Source organism: Hyperolius riggenbachi, chromosome 8 (assembly GCF_040937935.1).
Source record: "Hyperolius riggenbachi isolate aHypRig1 chromosome 8, aHypRig1.pri, whole genome shotgun sequence".
NCBI classification, from domain to species: Eukaryota; Metazoa; Chordata; class Amphibia; order Anura; family Hyperoliidae; genus Hyperolius; species Hyperolius riggenbachi.
Window position 1 is genome coordinate 70812771 of NC_090653.1, and position 27150 is coordinate 70839920.

General features: G+C 45.9%; 2 protein-coding genes across 11 annotated transcripts in view; one reads left to right on the forward strand and one right to left on the reverse strand.

Moving 5' to 3' along the window:
• The window catches only part of LOC137528903 (calpain-1 catalytic subunit-like), a 266591-nt gene that overhangs the window by 163690 nt on the left and 75751 nt on the right, over positions 1-27150 (reverse strand). For all 10 annotated transcript variants that reach the window (XM_068250661.1, XM_068250660.1, XM_068250659.1 and 7 more), the window contains one exon: positions 24560-24640. The gene's annotated coding sequence lies outside the window, so the exon portion shown is untranslated. The remainder of the gene's footprint in view (positions 1-24559; positions 24641-27150) is intronic.
• EHD2 (EH domain containing 2) overlaps positions 1-27150 on the forward strand; it is a 75505-nt gene that overhangs the window by 37282 nt on the left and 11073 nt on the right. Inside the window, exon 3 of the mRNA XM_068250666.1 lies at positions 13685-14097. Coding sequence (XP_068106767.1) covers positions 13685-14097 — 413 coding nt within the window. The remainder of the gene's footprint in view (positions 1-13684; positions 14098-27150) is intronic.

Sequence of the window (27150 nt, forward strand, 5' to 3'; positions counted from 1 at the left end):
ACAATGGGTCAGGGGGGACCCATTGTTACTAGGACCGGACCTGTATATCATAGACACCTCAATCATAGACACCCCCAGACCAAAAAGCTGCATGAGGGGCCCTTCGCTGCAGCCAAATTTTCTTCCCCCAGGGCCCCTGAGCCAGCTGCTGTCTGGTTTGGCAGTAGTGTCTCACCTGTGCTGGTGGGTGTGCACCTCTGTCAGTCCATGACTCCATGCATTCCCCATGCATCCTTACAGGGACGTGTCTCCTCTGTGACCCGACGCATGTTATTATGTAATATCATGCTGCACAGAGAAGATGCAGCCATTGGTGGATGAAGATGGGAACGCAGGGAGCCACAGACTGGTGCACCTGCCGGGACAGGTGAGACTCCACGCTGCTGAAGACTCTGCAGGGACCAACAGTTAAGTTGGGGGGTGACACCTTGAGGGGGCCCCTACAGGCTCTGGGGCCATTGCCCCCTTTGCCTCTATGGTAGCACCGGCTCTGATGATATAGATTGTTCCCAGGAGGGGTACTTGGCAAGCATCGACAGCTCACCACCGCAGGTTTTAGGGGCATAGGCTTACAGTTAATAGGGTAACCTGACTTCCCTGGGAAGTGCATGTCCTGTGCCTCCTGCTACGTGGACTACGCAGCTGCAATGTCCACATGACTTGGGTGTTGATGCTGAGAAAATCAGAATTAATCTGCTGCACCAAATATTTTACCATTTTTGGAAAAACGGTATGCAGTAAAATATAAAATAGATGCCTTAATTAATTATTAAAATAAAAAAAATTCCTAAACTGGGGCATTAATACAGGAGCAGATTTATACACGATACTGAAACGGGGGGGGGGGGGGGGGGGGGGGGGAAATGAGCCCATACTGAAAAGTTTATTATCCACAGTCTGGAAAGTATTGCTCCATGACTCAGAGACCCGCAGCCATACCTCTGCCTCCGTTACTAAAACCGTTTAAAATAACTTCTCTTGGAAAACTATTCAATAAAGTGAGCCAATAGTGACGTCGTGTAAGAGGGGGGCTGCAGAAGAGAGCCAACATAAACAATGCATCCCCTGTTCCTCCACTCTAATACCTATCTCTCTGCAGCTTTTATGCTGGGCTTAATCCTGATCAGAAGTCTACAACACTGACCAGAAATTAGCTTCCAGAAGCTTAGAGTGGATGAACTGGAAAATACAGATTTCTGGCTTCCCTAAATTTTATGCTTATTGCTCATTTTTGACTTATTTAAATGTACTTAGAGCTGACTAAAGTAAAAAGATTCTATACATACCTGGGGCTTCCTCCAGCCCCATCCGCCTGGATCGCTCCCACGCCGCTGTCCTCTGATGTCTGCAGCATCGGGAACCGGGTCCCTGCACTTCCATCATCGCGGCTAGCTACGCAGAAGAAGTGCACCCTCTATGTATCTCTCCAGCGGCTGCTGCAGAGATACTCAAACTGTGTACTTCTCCTACGCTAGACTGTCTCCGACTGATGGAAGTGCAGGGACCCGGTTCCCTGCGTTCCATTTGTCCACTGTGATCAATGGACTTCTTTGTCCTCCATTTTTAAAATGGCCATTACCCCATAACAGCTTCCTGGTCAGCACACAGTTAAACTGTAATATCGCCCACTTGAGCCATAGGGAAACATGGACATTGCAATGCACATTCAGTTGTAACTGACAGATATACAGTGGGTTGCAAAAGTATTCAGCCCCCTTGAAGTTTTCCACATTTTGTCACATTACTGTTCCACTTCTCACGTGTACACCACTTTGTGTTGGTCTTTCATGTGGAATTCCAATAAAATTGATTCATGTTTGTGGCAGTAATATGACAAAATGTGGAAAACTTCAAGGGGGCCGAATACTTTTGCAACCCACTGTAACTGACAGCAACTGATATATTTCAGTTCAGACAAAATCTTTGCTGTTTGTAAACATTACACAGAGGCAAGCTTATCTGTATCTTGAGCACTCAGCCTGTGAAAAAAACCTAATCCCCCCTCCTCTCTCCTCCTCTTTGCCACTGAAATTTCTGGCTAGTAATACCTCCCCCCTCCTCCTGCCCAGACTGAGCTCCCATGAGCCTTTGCTACTTTCTGAAAATGCCTTGGCTCTCTGAAAACCCGTGGGTGTGGCTTGTTTATTTTATAGGGAATTAGAGTATTAAAACAAAAACAAAGAATTTGGCTTGAGGAATGCCCTATAAACAATAGGAAAGGAACAATTATGCAATGAGTAAAAGTTCACCTCGGATCCACTTTAAGCACACAATCACGTCCAGCAAATCAGAAGAGTCTCCACAAGTTCTCATATAAACAAACTTCACTAGAGTCAGAGCCTATTTCAGGTAGCCATGCATCTAGTGATTTCATGGCCAAATCTACCAGCGAATTTGATAATTTTATCCAATGGGATGAAAATTGGTCCTGGAAGATGTCCACCTGATCGATGATTTGATCTGTCTTGGGCCCAAATCGGTTGAATGCTTAACTAGATGTACGGGTACCTTTAGTTTTATTTCTGTATATGTCACCGCTGGTGAGATTTGCCACAATTTTCTGATGATACGCATCATCAGGACTGGAAGTAATAAGAAATATTTTTTTTGTTTTGAAATAGTTTTTGAATGATTGACATGTACAATTAAGGCCCGGTTCACATTGCGTTTTTGAGCCAAACGGATCCAGTAAGCGGATCCGGTCTCCGCTTTACCGTATCCGGATGGCTCTGTGCACCCTGCAGAATGGAAGTGAAAAAGGATCTGATCAATGATTGATCGGATCGGTTTTCACTCAAGTTTCGCCACACATAAATACCTAATGTTCTGTAGCAGCTGGCGGTAGAGGCTTCCTCTTCTTCTGCTGTGACTACACAGCGCGCCATGCGACTAGTCACATGACGCGACAAGACGGAAGCCTCTACCGCCGGCTGCTGAAGAACATTAGGTATGTATTTTACCCTCCCTCACCCACCCATCCGGCTGCTGCACCCTCCCTCACCCTCCCGTCGCTCAGGATTCGCGTCGGCACATGCCCCCATCCCCCGTGGAACGGTCCGTTGTCCATTGCCCCAATGCTGCAGCATTTTTTGTCTGGATCCGTTCCACTGGGCAGAACGGTCTGGAAAATTAGGGCCTGCAGCAATTTTTAGATCTGTGGACCTGAACGTATGGAGCGTATCCGTACCAACGGACGCATGTTAATGGATCCATAGGTTAACACTGGATCCTTTTACATCCGTTTCAATTGTACAGTATACATTCCGGTTACGTTCCGCAAAAAAAAAAAAAACGCTAATGTGAACCAGGCCTAAGTCGTGGAGGATCATTCCGATCCCCATTGACTTTTGCTGCAATTGTGTAGAAGATGAGGAAAAGCTATAAACCTGTCCCTGAGGGTGATATGAGCTGAAACACAGGTGATTTCTTGTCCAGTCATCTGGAGGTAGAAATCTGTCACCTATATCATCCCTCTGCCTCTCTTTACAAACATGGTAGCTAACACACTTCAACAGACATGAGAATTACAAAAATAGACACAGAACTTTTGTACAAGCGATGTGTACATGTAACGATCGGTGAAGCACAGAGAGGATCTGATTACCAGTGATCTGCAGTATCACAGGAAATACAGACGTATACCAGATTATACGTGATCTGCAGTATCACTGATAATCCGATATACTAGCTAACCTCTGTTCACCTGAGTAGAGTGTAGTGTTAGGTGCAACAATAACACTTAGAGGACTAGGCCTCAGTGCAGCAAGGAGTACTGCACAGATTCCTTCCGCAGACCTGAGCTCTCCAAGACGGGAGGAGTCAGACTGACAGTAGGAAGAACAGACTGAAAGTAACCTTCAGGAGGAAGGATCACTAACAGAGCGAGGAACCGCCTCTAACAGTAAGGTCGGTTCTCGAGGTCGGACAAGCCAGGTCGTACACACACGGACAGATAAAGTACAAGATCAGGAGGCAAAGGCGGAGTCAAAGTACAGGCAAGGTTCAGCAACGGGGTATCAGATATATCGGGGTACAAAATCAGGAGGCAGAAGCAGAGTCAAGGAACGAGCCGGGGTTCGGCAACAGAGTATCAGAAATATCGAGGTACAAGATCAGAGTTCAGGAGGATAGTCAAGGCAGGCAAAAGTCATAACAGATAATCACAATCAAACTAGTACTTTAGCTATCAACAGAATCTAGCTAAGTGTAGGATTACAGCTCCAGCTGGTCCCGGCACACTTGCGGATCTGACTACGGATCTGGGTGCTCCCACATATGTGATCGCACGCCAGACAAAGAGCAAGTGAACAATCAGCAGTATATATACTCTAGGACCTTTCCAGGACCTCCCTAATTGCTGGTCCAATGAGAGCAGAGGAATTTGTCAGCTGACCCAGCTGGTTAGCCGACTCCCTTCTAACTGCTATTTAAACTCTGCTTCTGTGCTTGCGCGCGTGTAAGTCTGAATCGTGGTGGACTATTAGTCCCAGCCACACCAGTACTGTCATGCAATGTATCTAGTGCGGGGGCCGCCTCTGATGCGGATTCCGCCGTTACCAATGCGGATTCCGCCGTTACCAATGCGGATTCCGCCGCACTGCCTATGCGGCATGCGGCGTTTTTTCCGCGTTGTGACGCCATGCTGGACGCGGAAACAGCCGCCTCACCTCGAGAGACGGCGGCCTTTCCGCGTTTCCTTACAGTACAACTTTTGTTTTGGGTAAGGGGGTCCTGCTCATAGTCCTGTTCATGGTGTCTCTTAAAGTCGTGTTCCTACCTGTTCACATACTGTTCTTCTCAGACTTTGGATGCATCATCTAATAAAAACGCTGTTACTGAGTAGTAAAATGTTGCTCTGACTGCCATTTGGATGTACTGTACTGACTCTTTTACTTGGATCCATGCCCCTTTCTCCAAGTTTCCCCCTGGGCTCTGCTCCCTCCCACATCTAAATCTCCTAAAAAGGCTTTTAGTTCCCTGGGTTTGCTGGAAAGTTTGAGTCCAAGAGAGGGAGAGACGGCTCAGAGGCAAGGGAGAGGGAGGAGGGAATGTTCTTGTTGCCAGAGAAGAAAATAATGAAATCATATCCTTTATGTGAAGCGAGATTTCTTTTTCCACTAACAATGAAACGTTCCCTTATCTCTGCCTGCCAGAGGGTACAGTTGAAAGCCAAGCCAGGCCCATGGCACAGCAGAGGAAGACTGGAAGTCCACAGACCGCACTTAATGATCACATTACAGTTTACTCTGTGGGTTATTTCTATATAAACAATTTAGATGTTTTACACAGTGACAGCTAACGGTTATATCTGCATAAGAGGAATACAAGCATTTTTTAAATAGATACAAAGAAATGTAGAAAAAATTACAAATGTAATATTCTGGTAAAATGAAAGATGAGAATACCCCTTCCTCCTTCTGCTCATTTGTTTGGGGCGACTCATATGACCATATCAACTTTTTCACACCATATGTGTCTGTCAATTACTGATAGAAATGGCCCGAACGGTTCGCCGACGAACCAATTCGCGCGAACATCGGTGGTTCGCATTCGCGGTGAACTGCGAACTATATGCGAGTTCGACCCGCCCCCATACTACATCATTAGGCTAAACTTTGACCCTCTACATCACAGTCAGCAGACACATGGCAGCCAATTAGGCTGCACTCCCTCCCGGAGCTCTCCCCCCCCCCCCCTTTGTATAAAAGCAGCAGTGTCGGCCATTTCCATTAGTGAGAGAAGGGAGAGAGGCTGCTGCACAGATTAGGGAAAGCTTAGGTAGGCCAGGCCCAGCACATTCAGTGCCTACCTTTTCACTGCACATTTGTAATGCTAGTCACTGCATACCTGTTTACGGTACCTGTGTGTGTGACAGCTGCACATTGTATTGATACATTGATACCAGTCACTGCATACCTGTTCAGTGCACCTACGTGACAGCACGCAGTGTTATATTATATACCAGTCACTGCATACCTGTTCACAGTATCTGTGTGTGTGTGACAGCTGCACATTTGTAATACCAGTCACTGCATAACTGCTCACTGCACCTGTGTGTGTGACAGCTGCACATTTGTAATACCAGTCACTGCATAACTGTTCAGTGCACCTGCATGACAGCACGCAGTGTTATATACCAGTTACTGCATACCTGTTCACTGCACCTGTGTGACTGCACATTGTTATACCAGCAGTCACTGAATACCTTTCACTGCACATTGTTTTATACCTGGGAGTCAGTGCATACCTTTCACTTGAATGGATGTCAGACTTGCCCTCCATAACAGATTCTTGTTAAAGGCAAGTGGTGTCATCTCTGGTACTTAGCGTTGGGTCAAGGGTCCATCTGACCACAGATGCCTGGTCTGCAAAGCATGGTCAGGGCAGGTACATTACTTAAACAGCACATTGGGTCCTTCAAGACCCAAGCTTGACATATGCTTTCTATCCATCTTAGCCTCTGCCATCCTCTTTTTCTTTTGCTCTCAATTTTTCCAAGCATCAAGGTAAAGTGAAGTGACATATCTATCCTTCAGTATCTTGTCCAAAATTAGCCATGGCTTTCCTCCCAAGTAACAAGCATCCCCTAATCTCGTAACAATACCCCTTAGCACCCCTGAAATTCAACGTCATGCAGCAGGCGAGAGATGCGGTGTTCCATATTCTTACACTTCCGCCTTCTAAGCCGGAACTTCCACTATGAAAGGCAAAAGTGTAAGGAGATGGAATGCAGCACAGAACACATCCAAATGAAAGTGGCGGCCGGGTGAGTTAACCTCAGCATATCTCCCTCTGGCTTCCTACACATTGCAGGATGTTCTCGCTTTTTCTCAAGAACTTTCTCGCTCATCCCTTTGGGACCATTATGCCAGGATTATTTTCTTTCCTGTGCTGTGTTCCTACATGCAGAGCAGGATCATCCACCAGGCAACCTAGGCAGGTCCTTTTTGCCTAGTGGGAGTCAAGGGGCCCACCTGCCACATTCTTTGATCTCTCTCCACTTGAGCTGTACCAAAAGGACCACAAGAAGGGGCCCCAAAATCTACTACCTTGCCGGGGGGGGGGGGGGGGCATTACATCTTAATCCATCTCTGTCTATATGGCTCCCAATATGTGAACTGGTACGCCCACCTCCCTTCCTTCAGTGCTTTATCCTGCAAGGGGAGAGGGAGAGAGAGAGAGGGAGAGAGAGAGAGAGGACATACAACAGACTTCTGGGCAGACTGTCGGTATCAGGACTTGCTGAGATCTAACTACATGAGAGGTCATGGAAATCCAGAAGAAAAAGTCCAGAAATAAAGACTGGCTTAAGTACACCTAAATAAATCTGCCTAGATATCCACAGCTCTAGGCTAGCTCCCATTCATCATGGAATTATTTGCTGCCCAATCACTGCTAAGCTGTTTATACAACTTTTCTCATCCCGTGTATTGCTGCTCCTTTCAACATATTTTCTTCTACAAGTTAATATATGGAAAATTGCATTCATCCAAACATGCTTATAATCAATCCTCTGCTGAGAGCAGCACGGAGCTATTGGAATATTACCATATTGAAAACTACAGGCAAACTCAACAATACTGCCAAAATGCTCATCTCTAGGCTCGGTTCACATTAGCGTTGAGCGGAACGGAAACAGAACGTATACTGTACAAACTGTCCGGTATGCGAATGGAACCAATGTTAACCAATGGATCCGTTCACATCCATCCGTTTGTACGGATCTGTTGTCCGTTCCGCTCAGCAGACAAAAAACTGCTGCAGGACCTATTTTCCCGGACCGTTGTGCCCAGCGGAACGGAAACGGACTGTTTTGCAGCTGCATAGAAACAAAATAGAAAACTGACAGTTTACAGCACACTGGCTGTAAAAACTGACAGTTTTTACCTGATCCTGATGCCCGGATCCGTACGGCTGGCTCCGCATAAAAACACTAATGTGAACCGGGCCTAAGGCCCCTTTTACACTTGCATTGTAAATCTTCATTGTGTTACCCGGTTTTACCGCAGGGAAATGCAATGGCAATGCAAGGCAATGGGGCCCAGCACACTTAACGCGTTGCCCCGGAAGTGCCCCGATCTGCCGCTGAGCCACCGCAAAGTCAACAGCACGTTACCGCTGTACTTCCACGGAGGCGAAAGTAATGTAAGTCAATGGTTGATGCACACCTTTTAAAAAGGTTGGTGGTGGCACTTATGTGTGGTATGCTGAGAATACGACGAGGATCTCAGGGAATCCCAGTAACGTACTTCCTGTCCAGCAGGGAATACGTCACTGGCGAGGGGTAATGAGGGGCATGCGTGGGGGGGGGGGGGGGGCAGCGCTATTGCATATGACCATATTAGTGCACTCTGTCGCAAGGTCATATGTTTGTGATTTTGTTCGGTGCGATGCGGCAGGGCATTGCACAGCAAATGCACACCACAAGTGTAAAACCGCCTATAGGATGTTACAGCGCTAGCTCAGGCACACTTTTTATTATTGCATTTTAGACAAACACAATCATTAAAAAGTGTGCATGTAAAAATACAATGCAGAACGTTTCGCATTTGCTGTATAAAAATGTTAAGTTCAGGATACAAACTGGCACTGGTGGCAATGTCTAGGACACAGACAGCCTACATCAAGGAGAGGTGAGGCCAACTAGGAGGGTGTATTGGTTAAAGGCTCTGTCTTTGACATGGCAGACCCGGGTTTGAATCCTGGCTTGGGTCAGTACCTATTCATTAAAATAGACCTGAACTCTTGCTCGGGACAGAAGGAAAACATAGAGGAATGCACCATGTATGCATTTAGAGAGTTTAGCCTGTTTGTGTCTAATCACAAGTTGTAATTTGATCCCTCCCGTGTCACATGACTGCCTATGGCAGATAAGCCCATTTGAAAGCACAGGCTGCAAACAATATGTCTGCTTCCATGAATCAGGAAGTAGAAACTGTGCAGATGTATTTAGAATTTGTATCAGCTGTAACAAAGAAATGTTTTTTGATTAAAGGTTATTATGCTGTTGTGTATTTTTAGAGCAGAGAGGAGTTCAGGTCCACTTTAAGAAGTCCTTAAAAGTGGACGCAAATTAAAAATATTTCAGAAATAAAATCTATTTTCTAAATTATAATAATAAATAGCAGCCTTTTTCAGCTGCATGATGACAAATATAAAATATTTTACATTTATTGGAGGAACCCCTCCCTTCCTTTCATATTGTCGGAACAGAATCCGGCAAACTGGTGGAGTAGGTGGTGTCCAGCAATGCAGGAATTGCTAATGGCTGCCCCCAGTATAACCCTAGTTATGAAAAGAGAAGGGTGAAAAGCATTCACTGAAATGCTCATAGGCTTGAAGGAGTGTTTATTTATCTTTGTATGTGTCAGAGTGGTGCAACTAAATATTTTGAATTAAAAAAATGTTTGGTTTGGGTCCGCTTTAAGCAAGACTTCCTAACACTGCAGCAAAAGCGTAGCAATCACCCAGAGGCTTTGGGGGTCCCTCCTCTCTCTCCCCAACCGCAAATGCAGCCAATTAGCAAGAAACCCTTCCCGTTCCCTCACAAAAACCCCACCATGCAGAGTAGTTAGTAGCAGGGGCATCTGTAATTTTTTTTCCTGCTTCTAGATGCTGTTTCACAGCAGAACACTCTCTGCTGCCATTCGCCGGCTCACAATCACGTGACCCTTATGGGGTTCAGGGACCAAGGGGCCCCATGCTATCATTTTTGCAGGGAGCCCTATTAAGTCTAGTTACGCCCCAGCACTGCAGGGTGGCCCAGTGAGCGCGCCCTTAGTGGCTGAAGCTCTTGAGTGCTTTGAGTCCAGCAGGAGAAAAGCGTTACACAAATGTTAATATTATAGGATCCCTGCTGAAGACACCCATCCCTACCCTTCCATTGGCTGCTTGACTGATATATAATATCTTTTTTTGCCAAAACATTTATACTGCAATAACGAAATCCTGCATCCACATTTTTATTATAATTGTACATTTTTTGAGGCCTTATTTACACTTAATGTGTTGAGTTGTGTTGCGTCCCAAATCAATGCAACACATGTAAGTAGGGCCTAAACGTTTTGATTGGCTTTTAAAAGTTGCACAAGTACCGGTAAATGCAGCTGGAAAAAAAAATGATTGCGCTGTCAATGCAAAGAAACAAAATGTGTATATTTATTTTCCTATACCTGCTGTATGTCCTACTTGGATTAAAATGGTGTTAGTTGAGGATAAAGAAATTTGTACACTCCGTCCACTCCAGGGACATTATAAGGAACATATTTAGCAGATTACCAGAGTTACTTTTTAGTTTGCATCAGGTAAAATGTTAGATAATATAACAGCACTAGCAGAGCTGGTGTTCATCTGTAGCCAGCACCATAAGGGAAGGTTGGGTTTAACAACTAGGTTTCCCCTAAAATAAGACCTACCCCGAAAATAAGGCGTAGCTGTGGGACGCTTTGTGTATGGGGAGGTGTGTGGTCTCTTATCGCACCTCCCTTGTAGCTGCGTCCCCCTCCGTTCCTAGTCATTTCTCTGGTGTCAGCGGCGCCATAGTACTCAAGCTGTGAGGTAGTGTTGTCCGTATCATGAACGATTCGGATCTTTGATCCGAATCTATTTTGTGAGTCGAATCATCCGAATCATCAAAATTAGTGATTCGGATCGCAAAAGGGGCGGGGCCAGGAGCGACACGCCCCCTCTTAGCGGGCAGCGGGGTCCTGGAAGCAGAGCTGAGATGGATCGCTCTGTTGGATGGGAGCCAGGGACAGGTAGATGAGAGAGAGGGGACATGGGTGCCACTGCCAGATGTGTGTAGAGCACACATACTGGCTATAACATGCTGCTCATTACAGGCTGTCTGTTCCGCAGTTGTGCAGCGAACACATTGGAAACTTTTGGCTCAGCTCAGTAACTTTGCAGGCACTGTGATTGCAGCGCAATATGATCCTCCTGCACTCGCTCTAAACAGCTGCACTTCACTTCTGGGAATGCTTTGGGGAATGCTCTCTTTCACTGTGCGACGTTTGCATTCAAAGTACACAGATGAGCATATAGGTGAAATACATGTAAAGCATATGATTGCAGCATGTGGGTATTGTGTGCAAGCAAACATTTCTGCTCTCTGCTCGTCCCTCCTCCCTTCTCTGTCCACTCCCTGCCCTCTGTCCATCTTCTCCCCTTCTCTGTGTGTCCACCCCCCTCCCCTTCTCTGCCCACTGCAGGGAAAGACCTGTCCTGATATTCATTTCACCCCCGAATGCTTCGGTAGTAAAATGATCCGAGATTCGGATCAAAGATCCGGATCTTTTCAATGATCCGATTCGAATCATCCGGATCATTGAAAAGATCCGAACTTCCCATCTCTACTGTGAGGGAGCTCTCTCAGGTTGATGCTGTATGCAGTACGCCAGGCCGGTGTAATGTCTGATTGCGCTGCCCGGAATCTCCCTTCCACACTGAGTAGCACGCATGCTCAGTGTGAAGTTAATTATGCTGCTGATGGTAAAATAATAAATATCTCCGCTTCCACACATCATACACTCCTCAAAATTTCAGGGTAGGGAGAGGATCCCCCAAACTATTTCTATGCCAAATTGCAGCCCCCGAGCCCTGCTGGTTCAGGAGATAGAGTAGAGAAACCTATTTCGGGAACCAGTGGGGCTCGGGGGCTGCAATTTGGCATAGAGGTAGTTGGGGGGGGGGGGGGGTCGGAGTCCCCTCCCTACCCTGAAAATTTGGGGAGTGTAGGATGTGAGGAAGCGGAGATATTTAGTATTTTACCACCAGCAGCATAATTAAATAGGAACTGTGGCCGCACAGTCTCCTACTGCGCATGCGGGGCAGCGCAAATTAACAGGCAGCGTAATCAGACACAACACCGGCTCTGCGCTGGCACTCCCCTCCTGTCATAATCATTGTGCACCAGCCAATGTGTCCCAGGCACGCATTAATTATTACAAGAGGGGGGTGCCAGCCTAGTATACTGCATACACCGTCAGTGTGAGGGTCAAAGGCCTCCCTCACAGCTTGAATACTATGCAGTCGCTGACATCGGAGAAGTTACTTGGAACGGAGGGAGAAGCAGCCACAATGGAGGTAAAGCGTCTACCCCTCTCCGGATAGTAAGAGTGTCTTATATTCAGGGAAAGACGGTGCTGCAGTGCATGTTCTCCTTGGATAGAACTTACACTGGCTGACAGTAGAGCTGCTTATGTGTGGCAGCAAAACTCATGGATCCGTTTCTCATTGGCTGAGCACAATCATGTGTCGCCTCAGTTTCCTGTGCAGGCCTAAACTGGAGCCTTACAAATCTCTCCACTGGTAAAAATAATCAGACGCTTCTCTCAGAGTTCTGCTACATGCCAGCAACTCAGGGTGACAGTAGAGACTTGGTTATACACAGAGGCCTTGATGATATAGTCTCACAGGGCTCTGTATAACTGCAGATGTGTGAAACCATCTGTGTTTCTTTTCTTACTGACAATCAGAATCCAGGACCAATCCAGGACCGATGCTACCAGGGCCTCAAGCTGGCAGACACTCCCCCTCCCCCCAGGTCCTTAACTGTTGCTTCTTGGGGCCCCTGCAGATTCTTTGTCCGAGACTCACATGTACCAGTGGACACTCTCCTCTGTCAGTCTATGGCTCTGTGTCTTCACCCTTGTAGGGGCGTCTCTCCTTCGTAACTCCAACACATGTTATTACACAGAAGATACAGTCACTAGTGGATGAAGATGGGGAGCACAGAGCCATGGACTGACAGAGGAGTGTGCCCGCTAGGACAGGTGAGACACTAATCTGCTGAAGACTCCGCAGAGGCTCCAGGGAACAAGGGGAGACCTGGGGAGTCAAGCAGCCAACTCGGGTCCCTGCGGAGCCATTTGGCATCAACAAAAAGGCCCCATAATGCCACTTTAGGAAAGGGAGGGGTCAGGTCTGTTGGGTGTGGAGGCTGTCAGGGGCTCCCCAGGATGAATTGTGTAGCTAGATCCGGCCCAGTCAGAATCAAAATACTTGACAGTGGCCCAGAATTCCCATTTAGTTTGACCAAAAAAGCATGTAATAGATAAAAGTTAAAGTAAGCCAGAGACTTGTGAAGTAAAGATTTGATACTTACCCGGGGCTTCCTCCTGCCCCATAAACACATCTTAGTCCCTCGCCGTCCTCCCACGGTCTGCCGTTCAGCCGCAATCAGCCCGGAAACTGGCTCAGTCGGGAGCAATCTGGGTCTTCTGCACATGTGTGGGCCTCCTGCGCAAGCACAGAAGACCCAGACTGGACCTGACTGAGCCAGTTGCCAGGGCTGATTGCAGCTGAATGGCAGGCCGCGGGAGGATGGCGAGGGACGTGTTTATGGGGAGGGAGGAAGCCCCAGGTAAGTATCAAAACTTTACTTTCACAGGTCTCTGGCTTACGTTAACTTGTAAACATTAATTTCAGATTGAAGTATCCATCTCTACTTTGAGTTCTCTCAAGTTGAAAGTATCAATACAACCATGACAGTCACTGTACTGAGTGTCACTGAGAGTCTGCCATACTGACTTGTGCAGCCAGCTACTTCCAATCCACCCACCACCAAAAACCAGAGACAGGGTTCAATAGACCAAATAAACTGCAGTCATATATTTTGTTATCTTTTCATACTTCCAGTTACCAGAGTCTGTGAGACTAATCGTATCTGTATTTTTTGTTCAAGGTTACGACTTTCCATCCGTTCTGCAATGGTTTGCAGAACGCGTAGATCGAATCATCCTCCTATTTGATGCCCACAAGTTGGAGATTTCTGATGAGTTCTCAGATGCCATTCGAGCATTGAAGGGCAATGAAGACAAGATTCGGGTTGTCCTCAACAAAGCTGACATGGTGGAAACACAGCAACTGATGCGTGTCTATGGTGCTCTTATGTGGTCTCTGGGCAAAGTTTTCAATACACCAGAAGTGCTACGGGTCTACATAGGTTCCTTCTGGTCTGAGCCACTCATGATCTCCAACAACAGGCGTTTGTTTGAACTGGAGGAACAGGACTTGTTTCAAGACATCCAGAATCTGCCCAGGAATTCAGCATTGCGCAAGCTCAACGACCTGGTGAAAAGGGCCCGGCTTGTGAGGGTAAGCTTCAACCTATTGTATATAGTAGACACCCCCTAGACCTTCCTATTACCAATGAAGGACGCTTTTTGAAATGTCAAAATTAATCAGTGCCTCTTTAAGTCCCCTTTCACACTGGTGCATTTTTATTGCGTTGCATTACCCATTTTTAAGGCAGGGTGACGCTAAAGTAATGAAAGTCTATGGGACATTTCAGATTGAATGCAGTGCGATGCGCCGGAAGCATCCGATCTGATATTAGGTCATTAGCGTGTTATGGCATAGCATCTGCGGTAATGCACGTTGACCGGAAGTCATGTAAGTCAATGATGCCACAAAGTTTTTTGCATTAGTGTTGTGGTGTGCATGCGGGGATGCCAATTTAATCTGGCTGTGCGATGGCTTTCTGCCACAGGAAGTAAGCAGTAGAGAGCCTCACCTATGGTGTGTTTTGCTGCCAAGAATTACATTAACGCTTATTAACGCAGGTAGCTAAGAAGCTTGATTTTAGCGTTGCGATGCGGCCATCCGATCACACCACAGTGAAAACGCTGGTTGCCAATGTGAAAGCAGCCTCAGGGTATGGACAGTTTCCAAAATAGCCTTCACATCTTTCTACCACCACCAAGACAAATAGTGCGTTGTTGTCACTATATTTGTTTAAACTCCCAAAAAGTTTTGACACACAGCTAGTAGAGTGACTAGGCTTTTGGTTTTCAGCCCGGTCATACTTAAAGCTTCTCCTTTCTGTGTCAGGTGTTCTCTATAAAGGTGCCATCAACATCATATCCCCATTCTCTGAAACCTCTCATTTTATAAGGCTTGGATAACGTGTGACCAAAATGCTGTCTGTTCATTCAATTATAAGCCAGCAGTCAACACAGTGCAAGGGGTCATTTGCCACATGCAGAAGAACAAAGGGAACCAAGCTGCATTTTAGCCCCCAGAGCATCTCAATTGCACATTAAAAATGCATGCTAACAATGTGGCTCATTAATAAAAATAAACTTGGGCTCATTACTAAAAAAAACCCTCTTCCATTCTACCTCTTCCATTTGTTAGAGGCTCTTATTACCCTACTTCTGTGGTCTACCTTCCACAGAAATAGAAGGCAGATAAGGACTGCTGTAATTAGCAGTAGCAATGAGCAAACTAAAGCTTTTATCACCCGGGGGGATAAATAGGCACCAGCAGGGTGAAAGTGTTAAGTTAAAAGGTTTAAAATAAGGGTCAAGGGTGGACTTACCTCCCCAGATAAAGATACAACTATTGTGTAAGATCAAAGAAAAGGATATTTATTCTTACTCCAAAACAGTTTACAACGCGTTTCACGAGTCTCAAGCCCGCTTCCTCAGGCAAAAATACACAAGGAGCACCTTTAAAGTTGTGTTTGGCCGGTTCCTCAAACGACCCAACGTTATACCAGAGCCTCTTTAAATTGGAGTAGAAATGTTTTAAACTTGAAAGTCAGTGTGGCTGGGTTAGGGGAATCCATAAATGGTTGCCAAGTTGCCAAGGAACCAGGATTTTCAATTCTTGATGGTTACCCATAAACTCCAAGTATCTGTAAGATGAGAGAAACCAGGAGGCCCAATGGGGTGGTATCGCTGGATAGGTCGGTATATGAGATTAGTGTATGTAATTATACTCACAGGGGTAGGTTGCATAACCTGCAACCACCGTCAGAGCCTGCGATGAAAGGTACTCGTGATAGAGATTGTTGCATTCTAGGCACTTGTATAGACCTGAGGAAGCAGGCAAGGACCCATGAAACGCGTTGTCTTAACGTGCAAGAATAAATATTTTTTCCCATTTTATTTGGTTTATTTTTCTGAGAAGGTAAGACATACACTTCTCATTTATACTTCAGCATATAGTTATTATTCATCAAGGGGCACCTTCACCAGTGTTTCTAGTAAGGTTGCCAAGGAGGCTCTCAACTATCTGAAGTTACACATGTAATATCCAAGCAGCATAGACAAGTTGAAAATGGAAAGCAGACGTGTGGACCGCTCACTGTGAATACACTAATATACATAAGCACACAGCATGGGGTCAGTTAACAAGACTGCATGTTCACACAGCAGGGAAACATAACAAGGATGTGGATCCATCATTCAGGCCTGTACAACGGCTCTCTGAAAGGGAAATAGGGTCATATTCACTAGACAGGCCTCATTAAGAGCTGTAGCACAGCTTACATCTCAATTACTGCTCCAAAATTGTATCTTCTTTATGTTTGTAATTGCATTTTTTTGTATGTTCGACTCACTTAGTAGTTTCAGGTCACCAAACATATTTAAAATGTTAGAGAAAGATAATCCAAGGAAACACAAAATAGAGTGTTTAAGTGACAATTGTATCTTATTAAAGAGGTTCAGAGAGGAAGAATAGTAAAGCTCTCATACATACGGGGCTTCCTCCCGCCCCATAAACACATCTGAGTCCCACGCCGTCCTCCCGCAGTCTGCTGTTCAGCCGCGGTGATCCCCAGAAACAGGCTCAGTGACATCAGTCCGGGTGTACTGCACATGCGCGGGAGGTCTTCGTATGCGCAGTAGACCCTGACTGGCGTCGACTGTGCCTGGTAATGGAGCTCACTGCGGCTGAACAGCAGACCGTAGGAGGACGGCGTGGGGACTCAGATGTGTTTATGGGGTGAGAGGGAGCCCCAGGTTAGTATCAGAGCTTTAGTATTCTTTGTCTCTGAGTCTCTTTAAGGAAAAAAAACCTCTATCCTAACCTACTGTACAATATTTCTTAGTACTGTATGGGGTGGTTTGCCTTCTAAAAACAGAAGGTATTTGCGGTAATTCAGATTTAAGTGGGTAACTGTGGTTACCCATAATGCACCACTGCTAAACATGCAAATTATCTCTTAATGCCCCTAAAGCTTGGGTATTCTGTTGTTCTGGTCCAAGCCCTATCCCATGGAGCCATATCAATCCCTGCCATTCACTGAGGACAGTCCGAAACAGGCAGTCTGCATGTTGGGTTGCTGTGGCTCTGTAAAATGTAAAGCTATAGGTTTGCTACACACCAGCACTTCTGGATGTAAGCCTGGCTTCAGGGGCATAAAGAAATAATTTGCATATTCAGCAGTGGTGCATTGTAAGTAACCACAGTTACCCACTTAAAGCTGAATTTTAAAAAGGCAAATCACACAGAGCATTGCTTTTTTAGTAGGAGGGCTTTTCAGTCGGTCTCTTAAAGTCTTCTATACTTTCCTTGTGGTTTTTGGTCACCTCGAGCTGCTTGGGTATTCTGTTAGCACTGTACAAGTATTATTACTATAATAATATTATTATATAGTACTCTTTGAACCCCTAGGGGACATGACATTGCAAACACTGCTGATGATAGATGCTCACGGTGGATGCCAGCGGTAAATGCCGTGCACAGCCCCTGGCAGCCGTCTGTCTGAACCGGCCCAGTAAATACACACGGTACAACCATTGGGCCAAATATCACCTAATTTGTCAGGGGACTGTAAATATTTAGCATTGAATTAGATAATTCCTTCCTGCCCCGCTCCACCCTAAATTGAATAATTATTGTTTTATGCAGAGAAACCTTTTAAAACTGTCAATACTTGCAGGTCCGGGCCGAGGCAGAGGCGAGAGAGGCTCCAGCCTCAGGGCGCAGTGTAGGAGGGGGAGCACAACTCACTCAGCTATCATTCCCCTATTGTGTTGGAAGCAGAGAGAAATAAGAAAATGGGATATATGACAGTAACTTCAAGGCAGATAACTAGAGATTAAGGTGTTGGGGGCCCTGGGGTGCATCTTAGTCTAATAGCAATCAGTGTGTGATGGCTGAGATGGGAGGGATGGAGGGGCGCACGTTGGTATGTAAGCCTTGGGTGCTGGAGGACCTTGTCACGGCTCTGCATACTTGTAATCAGTAGCTTGGGTATAGCTTGTGAATTGCATTCTTCCTTTTTCAGCTGTATGCTTCATTATAAGCTGATCTGGAGGTTTATTTTTTTAAATAGAATAACATGTCTCTGATGACATCTACTGAGCACACATATGGAGCAATTATTTGTCTATTGTGTAGCAGAGAGGGCGGGACGTGGGGTAAAGGCATTGAACGCAGACCTGCTCTGACACAAGACTTCATTTGCTGCTCGATCTGCACTCTGGCAGCCAGACTGGGAAAATAGTGTGTGAGCCAAAGCCAGCACATTCCTGTCAGTTTACTCACAGAAAGAGTGAGCAGAAGTGGGGGAGAGAGGGAGGAACAGTGTGACAGAGAAAAGACTGGAGTGGAAGAGGGTTAGTCAGGGAGAGGGAACAAAATGTGGATCGTGAAGAGTAGTCATCTGTCAATTTCTTGTATTCCTTATGCTTCTATCCCTTATAGCAGGAGTGTCAAACTCAAATACAAAGTGGGCTGAAATAGAACACTGGGAGCAAGTTGCGGGCTAACCTCAATGTCTACTGGCCACCTCCCTACCATATAAAGTTCCCTGGTGTCTAATTGCCCCCCTCCTCTATATAGTTCCCTGATGTCTAGTGCCCCTCTCCCTCCCTCATACAGTTCCCTGGTGTGTGGTGGCCCCATCCCTCACCAATACAGTTCCCTGGTGTCTTGTGGTTCTCCCTCCCAGCCCTAAACAGTTCCCTGGTGTCTAGTGGTTCCCCCTGGCACCTCTTAACAGTTCCCTGGTGTCCATGCAGTTACTTGGGGTCTAATGTTTTCCCCTCCCTTCCCTATAAGGCTTCTTTGGTGATCTAGGGCTTCCGTGTCAATAGATCTTCCCTGGTGGTCTAGAGTGGGCCAAACATAAAAGTTGGGAAACTTTATGGGTCAAATGTAATGACTCTGTGTGCCAGAGTTTGACATGTATGCCTTATAATCTGAAGCCTTTCCTGCAGTGGTTCCAATCTTGCTTCCAGTGACATTTACATCTGTATTTTCCTCTCTTCAAATAGCTCATCCGCCCCTTTCTCATCAGGATTTGCTACTTACTACTTGCGCTGCTCAAGTACCCTGAAATAAGAGGCAACCCTACAAATCATGGAACCCCATATCAAATGTTGATGGGACCCCAGCCGCAGGAACATCTGCACAATGGCAACCTTTCCCCTCCACTTAGTGTATATTGTAATATAAGTTCACATACAGTCCGGGCTAAATTTAGCATAAGGCACTGTAGGCATGTGCCTACAGGCGCCTGATGATGGAAAGGCAGCTCACTCCACTCCTCGAGTGCCGCTCTCCCTTCTTCCCTATGCAGAGTCCTAACGAGAGTGTAACAGTGAGAGGTTACTCACCCTGGTCTCTGCATTCCACTGATGAGATCTCCCTTCAGTCAGGGGAATCTCTAGCTACTTAATACTGAGGTTCCTCTAGTTACCTAATACTTGGGGGCACCTCTAGCTACTTATTATTGAGGTACTTCTGGCTACCTAATACTAAGGGGCACCTGTAGCTACCTATGACGGGCAAGAGCTGCTAGGGAGAAGTGACAGCTAGCACACTTGCGGTGCAGTTTGGTAGGGGATTGTAGCTTCATGGAGGGTGAAATCAAAGGTCCTAGGACATCTGTACCTATAAGCTACTGTGAGGTAAATCTGGGACTGCATACAGTGCAAAAATCCTACATAGGCAAATGCAATAGTTCACGTCCATTGGTGCAACTTGTAGAACAGGTGAACAATTGATATCTTCCTGATATAGACTGTTTAGCGTACCAACTTCCACCAGATTATATTAGTCACATTGCTGTAGTGGCTGGTATTGTACTGAGTTACTATAAATACTCCTAGGACAGTACCTGTGGACCCTGGCACCGGTAGTTTGTGCTATTATCCCAGGGCACAGAGTCTAAGTTACCACTGGTGCTCACCAAACGCATCCTTTAAGGGATAATGGGCCGCTGCCCTTTGTGGGCAATAGACCACTTTGCTGCAAGATGCACCAAGGTCATGCCCCCCAGTATTAATAAGCTTGCACTCGTTCAACAAGCAATTTAGAATCTAAGAACAGGCTAAGGTCCGGGCTGACAGTCTGAGCTATCAAGACCAAGTCAATAAACAGACAGAATTCTGGGTTGGTGGCATTCAAGGAGGCCAAGCTGTATAACAGGCTGAGGTTGGTACTGGGGACTGAGTCGATATTCAGGCTAAGGGCAGCAATAAAATCAGGAGAGCAGTTAAGGTAACCCTAGTGGTAAAGGGATAATCAGCGGAGTAACAGAGCTTCAAACAACTAGGAGCTGGCTGGCCAGACCTCTCAGCACTGACTGGAAGGCAACAGGCCTTGAAATATGCTTGACAATCTGAGTGGCTGTCCAGAAGGTAACTGGCTTCATCTAGTCCGCTTGTGCAATAGCTTACGCACACCATCATAACTGGAAATGTGCGCATTAGGCCAACAGTGCACATAAAGATGTGGCAGGGAATGAGTGTGAATAATGCCACAAACACATCCCAGCCAACCACAGGTAACATAACATACTTCTTGATGCTGTACAAAACAATGCATCTGTTGCTCTTGTGACTCATACAATACAATAAAATAACATCTGTAAAGGGCTTTAGGACACAAAACACGTAGATCAGATAAATACATGGTTGCAGGCTAGAGTGTGTTACAGAGGAAATAGTCAGGTGTTTGTAAATGCCAAGCTTTCCTTGCTGTTGTGGCCCCTTGCATTAACATAGGGTAACAGTGCAGGAATTACCTGCAAGCGTAAAAAGTCCCTTAAAAATAAAATGAAAGTCATTTTCTGCCTTTTCTCAAACCTTTGCCAAGTTCTCCCACTGTCACCTCCTTACAATTCTACTCAGTTCACTCTCCTCCTGGCCTCTCCCACTGTTTATTTTCCACCAGTGGCTTATCTCCACCTGGCCCCGGTTATTGTTTGCATTTTGGATGGCTTTTTTGGAATAGTATACGTCAATGATTACAGCAGCTCCTATCAAGTTGGCTGACTCTGTCGTGTAACAATGATGAGGGGACTGGCCGTACCATTTAAGGGGGGAGGTCACTGTAGGTACGTGTCAGTGCTGTTACATTGGGAACCAGAACGATGGCTCCAGAGACAGCTTGGAAACATTAGGACCTCCTTATCTCTTCCTGTCACCTTCTAACCGTGTCCCCCTGCTTTGTCCTGTTAATGAGAGCTGTGTATGGGATTTCCTCACTGAGAGGAGGGAGGTGTATTACTCCTGGTACACAAACATCTGTGAAAGTACTTCATGACACTGGAGCCATTACCTTTTATAACAACATGTACATGTTTTGCTCTACTATTATCTTCCTCCTGTACAGGCAGCTGCTTGAATGTAAAATCGAGACTTATGTCTCTTTCACATTAGAATTGGTGCACACTACTCTACTCATTCCCTCTCAATCAATGCTGGGGGGTTGCCTAAAAGGGAACCAAGCACCACTTTTTTTGCACGAGCTGCCATGCTCCCTCCTCCTCTTCTAGCTGCTGTTATTTATGCAGGGAAAGGTGTGAAGATAGCATCTATGGCTTCTCTAAACTCTTTGAAGTACAGTGTCCTATCTCTACCCCTTTCCCGATGAAAGCTTTTGTTTGCTATCTGCTAATGTTTGCAATAAAATAATTAGATCCGTCCTTATCTGCCTGAAACTTCTTCATACGGGAAGGCCTCGAAAGTAGTGTAATAAATGCCTCTGCTAAATTTTTAAATGAAAATGGAAAGGAAAAAAATAGAAGTTTTTAAATAACGAGCCACATTGTTGGTATGCATTTTTAACGTGCTATTGAGATGCCTGGGTGCAAAAAAATGGTGCTTGGTTCACTTTAGCCTGCACAGAAGAATTATACTGATGGTTGTGACACAAGATAATAAAAGAAGACTTTCATAGACAATTTTATCCCAACACTCGCACACACCATAAACTCTCCAATATCTGTACAGGCAGTAATCCATAAATTTGGCCTAATTTCTTATTAAAAATAACAAAGCTAAATCTTTAACTTCGTGAAGTGTTTCCAAGGAAGGATAGTGTTAAAAACTTTAAAGTGGATCAATATGAAAAACTAACTATAACAAGTAACTTGTCTATATATCTTATGTAAAGTTTAGATAATTTACACAGCATATCTAGCTGCAAACAGCTTTAATAGAATATGATTATTTCTTCCTGTGATACAATGACAGCCGCCATGTTTGTAAACATTACACAGAGGCAGGCTTATCTGCATCTTGAGCACTCAGCCTGTGAAAAAAAAACTAATCCCCCCTCCTCCTCCCCTCTGCCTCTGAAATCTCTGGCTAGTAATACCTCCCCCTCCTCCTGCCCAGACTGAGCTCCCATGAGCCCTTGCTACTGTCTGAAAATGCCTTGGCTCTCTGAAAAGCTGTGGGCGAGGCTTGTTTAGTTTATAGGGAATTTGAGTATTAAAACAAAAACAAAAAAAGTATTTGGCTTGAGGAATGCCCTATAAACAATAGGAAAGGAACACAATTATGCAATGAGTAAAAGTTCGTCTCGGATCCATTTTAAGGGAACCTTAACTGAGAGGGATATCAATGTTTCCTTTTAAACAATACCAGTTGCTTGGCACTCCTGATGATCTCTTTTGCTGCAGTAGTGGCTGAATCACACAGCTGAAACAAGCATGCAGCTAATCCAGTCTGACTTCAGTCAGAGCACCTGATCTGTATGCTTGTTGAGGGGCTGTGGCTAAAAGTATTAGAGACACAGCAGGGGAGTCAGGCAACTGGTATTATTTTTAAAGGAAAAATCCATATACTTCTCAGTTTAGGTTCCCTTTAAATTACCTGTTACTTATAGTCATTGCTTGTTACTTATGGTCCTCCAAAAACACCAAAGCTAGGTTCCCACCCCCAGATTGAACATGGACAGTGTGACTTATTGTTTTTAAACTAAAATAAGGCGTACTGCATTAGACGTGGACAAGCCTGTGAGCATGGTGGTACGGTATATGGCCTACACTTATGGCTCTAGGCCCCGCATATGACCCTCACACCAGGCCTCACGTTCTCTAAGGCCGCCTCTGTAGCAATGCTGTCTAGGACATATGCGTTACAACCACCACCTCCACAACAACATGGATGGACTCAACAGATCTTACATCTGCTGTCACAGGTGGGGGGCCTGGGGCATTCACCTGACTTGCCCTGCCCCCTGTCTCCCCCAAGGCCGCTTCTGATTGCTAGGACATGTCCATGTTCTGTGCGAGGTCTGAAAAGTTGTACAGGATGGGACTTTTGTGTTTTCTTACTGCAATGGACCCAACACACACATTCAAGACGGACATGTGTGAACAGATCCTATAGATAACATACAGGCAAAGATTCAATTTCACTTTTTCTCTTAAGTTTTCTCCCAGGTGATATTTTCACACCTTGCCAATAAAATGCATTTAATAAAAAGGGAACCTGGAGTCCGAAGGATATGGAGGCTGCTATATTTATTTCCTTTTAAACACTGCAAATTGCCTGGCTGTATTACTGATTCTCTGCCTCTAATACCTCTAGCCATGGACCCCGAACAACCAGGCAGAACAGGCATTTCTTACCGAACTAGCCACATTCTTGTTTCAGGTGTGAGATTCACACTCTGCTGCAGCCTAATGGCCCATACACACGGGCTACAATTGTCGCCGCAACCACGTGGCACGCGCGTGTTGTGGTGACAGGTCGCCCGTGAGTATGAGGCGCGCACCCCGAACAGTTGCTCGTCGCTGCTGTCGCCAGGCGATTGGGGCGGTCTAGCAACAGCAACCAATAGAGAATACACGGCGCTTCTGGCGGGGGGGGGGGGGGGGGGGAGGAACGTCGGCGACAGCTTCCGTCGCTTTACTGATCCCTGTTCCGCGTGTGTATGCGGAGGGACCTGGCGACGAGCTGTCGCCGAACTGTCGCGCACACGCTCCCGTGTGCTAGCGAAAGGCTACAAAAGTAGCCCGTGAGTATGGGCCATAAGAGATCAACAGGACTGCCAGGAAATTCAGTCTTTCTCTTAAACCACCAGCGAACTAGAAAGTATGCAATATAATTTTGACTGCACTTTTCTTCCGCTACCTTTTAGTACTTTTTCAATTGCAAAGTGCAGAAAAGGTATTTTAAAAAGTTGAAAAATTATCTTCTAGGAGAAAACTGAAAAAGTTAATTGAATATGGCCCAGGATCTATCAACATGTCCATTTGTCAGTCGGTGCCCCTAGTAGAAGGTCTGTTATTGTGCGTAATGTGAACCTAACCTAAATTAGCACACACATTTATCTTTATATGCCTTGATTTAGAGGAAGCTTTGGTTTACTTAATTTAGTGTTATTGTAGGTGACCAAAAATTGTAATACTGATGAAGAAATGTTAACACCAAATTTAAGGGTAAACACTGAAAGAGTAATGAGTAGATTCCGCTCATTGTCACTACAGCCTTAGGAAAGAAATGTTTATTATTATTGATCTGTATAGTGCCAGCTTCTAGCACTGCGTTGTACAGAGTAGGAAACAAATATGGGTACTTACCGTAATACAGGTATTGGTACAGAAAGGTGTAGAAAAGAATCGCCCCCATTCCAAACCATTCACCTTTTGTTGCTTTGTAGCCTGAAATAAAGACATACATACAAAACAATGTTTACAGCTGTATTTACTGATCAGCCAAGATATGATAGCATCAGTTCAGATAAAAAAAAACGAAACAGAGTAGCTAGATATTTATAAAGGATCAACCACTCAGGTGCATCACTAGGGATGGTCAATGCGATGCAAAATAATTCTGACTTGATGCAGTATTATGAAACTTTCATATACAAATGTATGCAGCTTGAACATGAACTAATCAAATTCCACTCTCAAGGAGCATTTATTTGCATACATAATTGCACAATTGTGCATCTTGGAACTTGGAATTATTTGCATCTCACTGGTCACCAAGCTAATTGGCTTCCACCTGTGATCAAGTATATTGATTTAGATTAATTAACGTGTACCCGTGCAGAAGCTTAGATACTTCTGAAAATCAGATACTTACCTGAAGAGAGGGAAGCCTCAGGATCCTATTAAGGCTTCTCTCGCTACTCCATCCATGGTCCCCGTTGCTGAGCGCGTCCCACCGGAAAGATTAGTGACAATGCATTGTCACTATTCACATCGGGACCGCACAGCTCCTCTTCCTGTGTGTGCAATAGCCGACCGAGCCTGCCCGCGCAGTAGCGGAGCCACGGGCTCTGTGATAATGCGCAGGTGGACTTGCGCGGCCATTGCGAGCACTTGATACAGGAAGAGGAGCTGCACGGCCCCAATAATACACTTACCTGGGGCTTCCTCCAGCTCACTGTAGGCGGCGAGGTCCCGCGGCATCCTCCTGGCTCTTCCCGTTCAGCCTCCGCCAGCCACCCCGTTATCTGCGTCACCCGGCAACACCCGGGCCTGGTGTCGGCCGGGTCTTCCTGGTTATTGACGCAATGCGTCATCACGCCGGTCGCCGTGACAGGTTTGTGCATGCTCGGGTTTTCCGCACATGCGCAGACCTGTCACTCCGGCCGCCGTGATGACGCGAGGCAGCCGGTGTGATGACGCATTGCTTCAATAACCAGGAAGAGCTGGCCAACACCAGGCCCAGGTGTCGCGGACAACGGTGGGCCGGCAGAGGCTGAATGAGAAGAGCCAGGAGGACGCCGTGGGACCTCGCCGCCTACGGTGAGCTGGAAGAAGCCCCAGGTAAGTGTATTCTTTTAAATTCGGGCACTCCTCGGAGTCCCTTTAACAATGGCTTTCTTCTTGCCACTCTTCCATCAAGGCCAACTTTGTGCAGTGCACGACTAATAGTTGTCCTACGGACAGATTCCCCCACCTGAGCTGTAGATCTCTGCAGCTCACCCAGAGTCACCATGGGCCTCTTGACTGCATTTCTGATCAGAACTCTCCTTGTTCAGCCTGTGAGTTTAGGTGGAAAGCCTTGTCTTGGTAGGTTTACAGTTGTGCCATACTCCTTCCATTTCTGAATGATCACTTAAACAGTGCTTCATGGGATGTTCAAGGCTTTGGAAATCTTTTTGTAGCCTAAGCCTGCTTTAAATTTCTCAATAACTTTATCCCTGGCCTGTCTGGTGTGTTCTTTGGACTTCATAGTGTTGTTGCTCCCAATATTCTCTTAGACAACCTCTGAGGCCGTCACAGAGCAGCTGTATTTGTACTGACATTAGATTACACACAGGTGCACTCTATTTAATCAAACAAAGTTGACAGCTCCACCTCACCTGGTTGCACGTGCCGTGTACTGATCGGAAGGGCAGAGGCGTAGCTAGGGCTTTCAGCACCCAGGGACAAAGACTATTAATGCGCCCTGTAAGGAGGGACCCACCCAAAAAGGGGTGTGGCCATGCAACAGATGGTGGGCGTGGTAATGGGTGGGGCCAAATATACATGACCTTAGCAGTGGTGTAAAAGGTCTGCTGGGGAAGTTTGAGCTCTGCCATAGTGTTTCCCCCCAAAATACATGTAATCTGACAGCATTTCACCAATACATGTAATTTGGCAGAGGTTCCTCCAAAATACAGATCATTTGGCAGTGGTTCCCCCAAAATAGACATAATCTGGCAGCAGTGGTTCCCCCCAACATACATATAATCTGGCAGCTGTGCAGCGGTTCCCCAAAAATACAGTTAATCTGGCAGCAGTTCCCCCAAAATAGGTGCCCCCAGTATAGGTAACCAGGTCTATAGGTGTCCCTAGTGGAAGTAACCAGGCCTATAGGTGTCCCCAGAATAGGTAGCCAGGTGTATATGTGTCCCCAGTATAGGAAGCCAGGTGTATATGTGTGCCCAGTATAGGTAGCCAGGTGTATATATGTCCACAGTATAAGTAGCCAGGGGTATATGTGCCCAGTATAAGTAGCCAGGAGTATATGTCCCCAGTATAAGTAGCCAGGGGTATATGTGCCCTGTATAAGTAGCCAGGTGTATATATGTCCCCAGTATAAGTAGCCAGGTGTATATGTGCCCAGTATATGTAGCCAGGAGTATATATCCCCAGTATAAGTAGCCAGGAGTATATGTGCCCAGTATATGTAAGTCAGGGGTATACGTCCCCAGTATAAGTAGCCAGGTGTATAT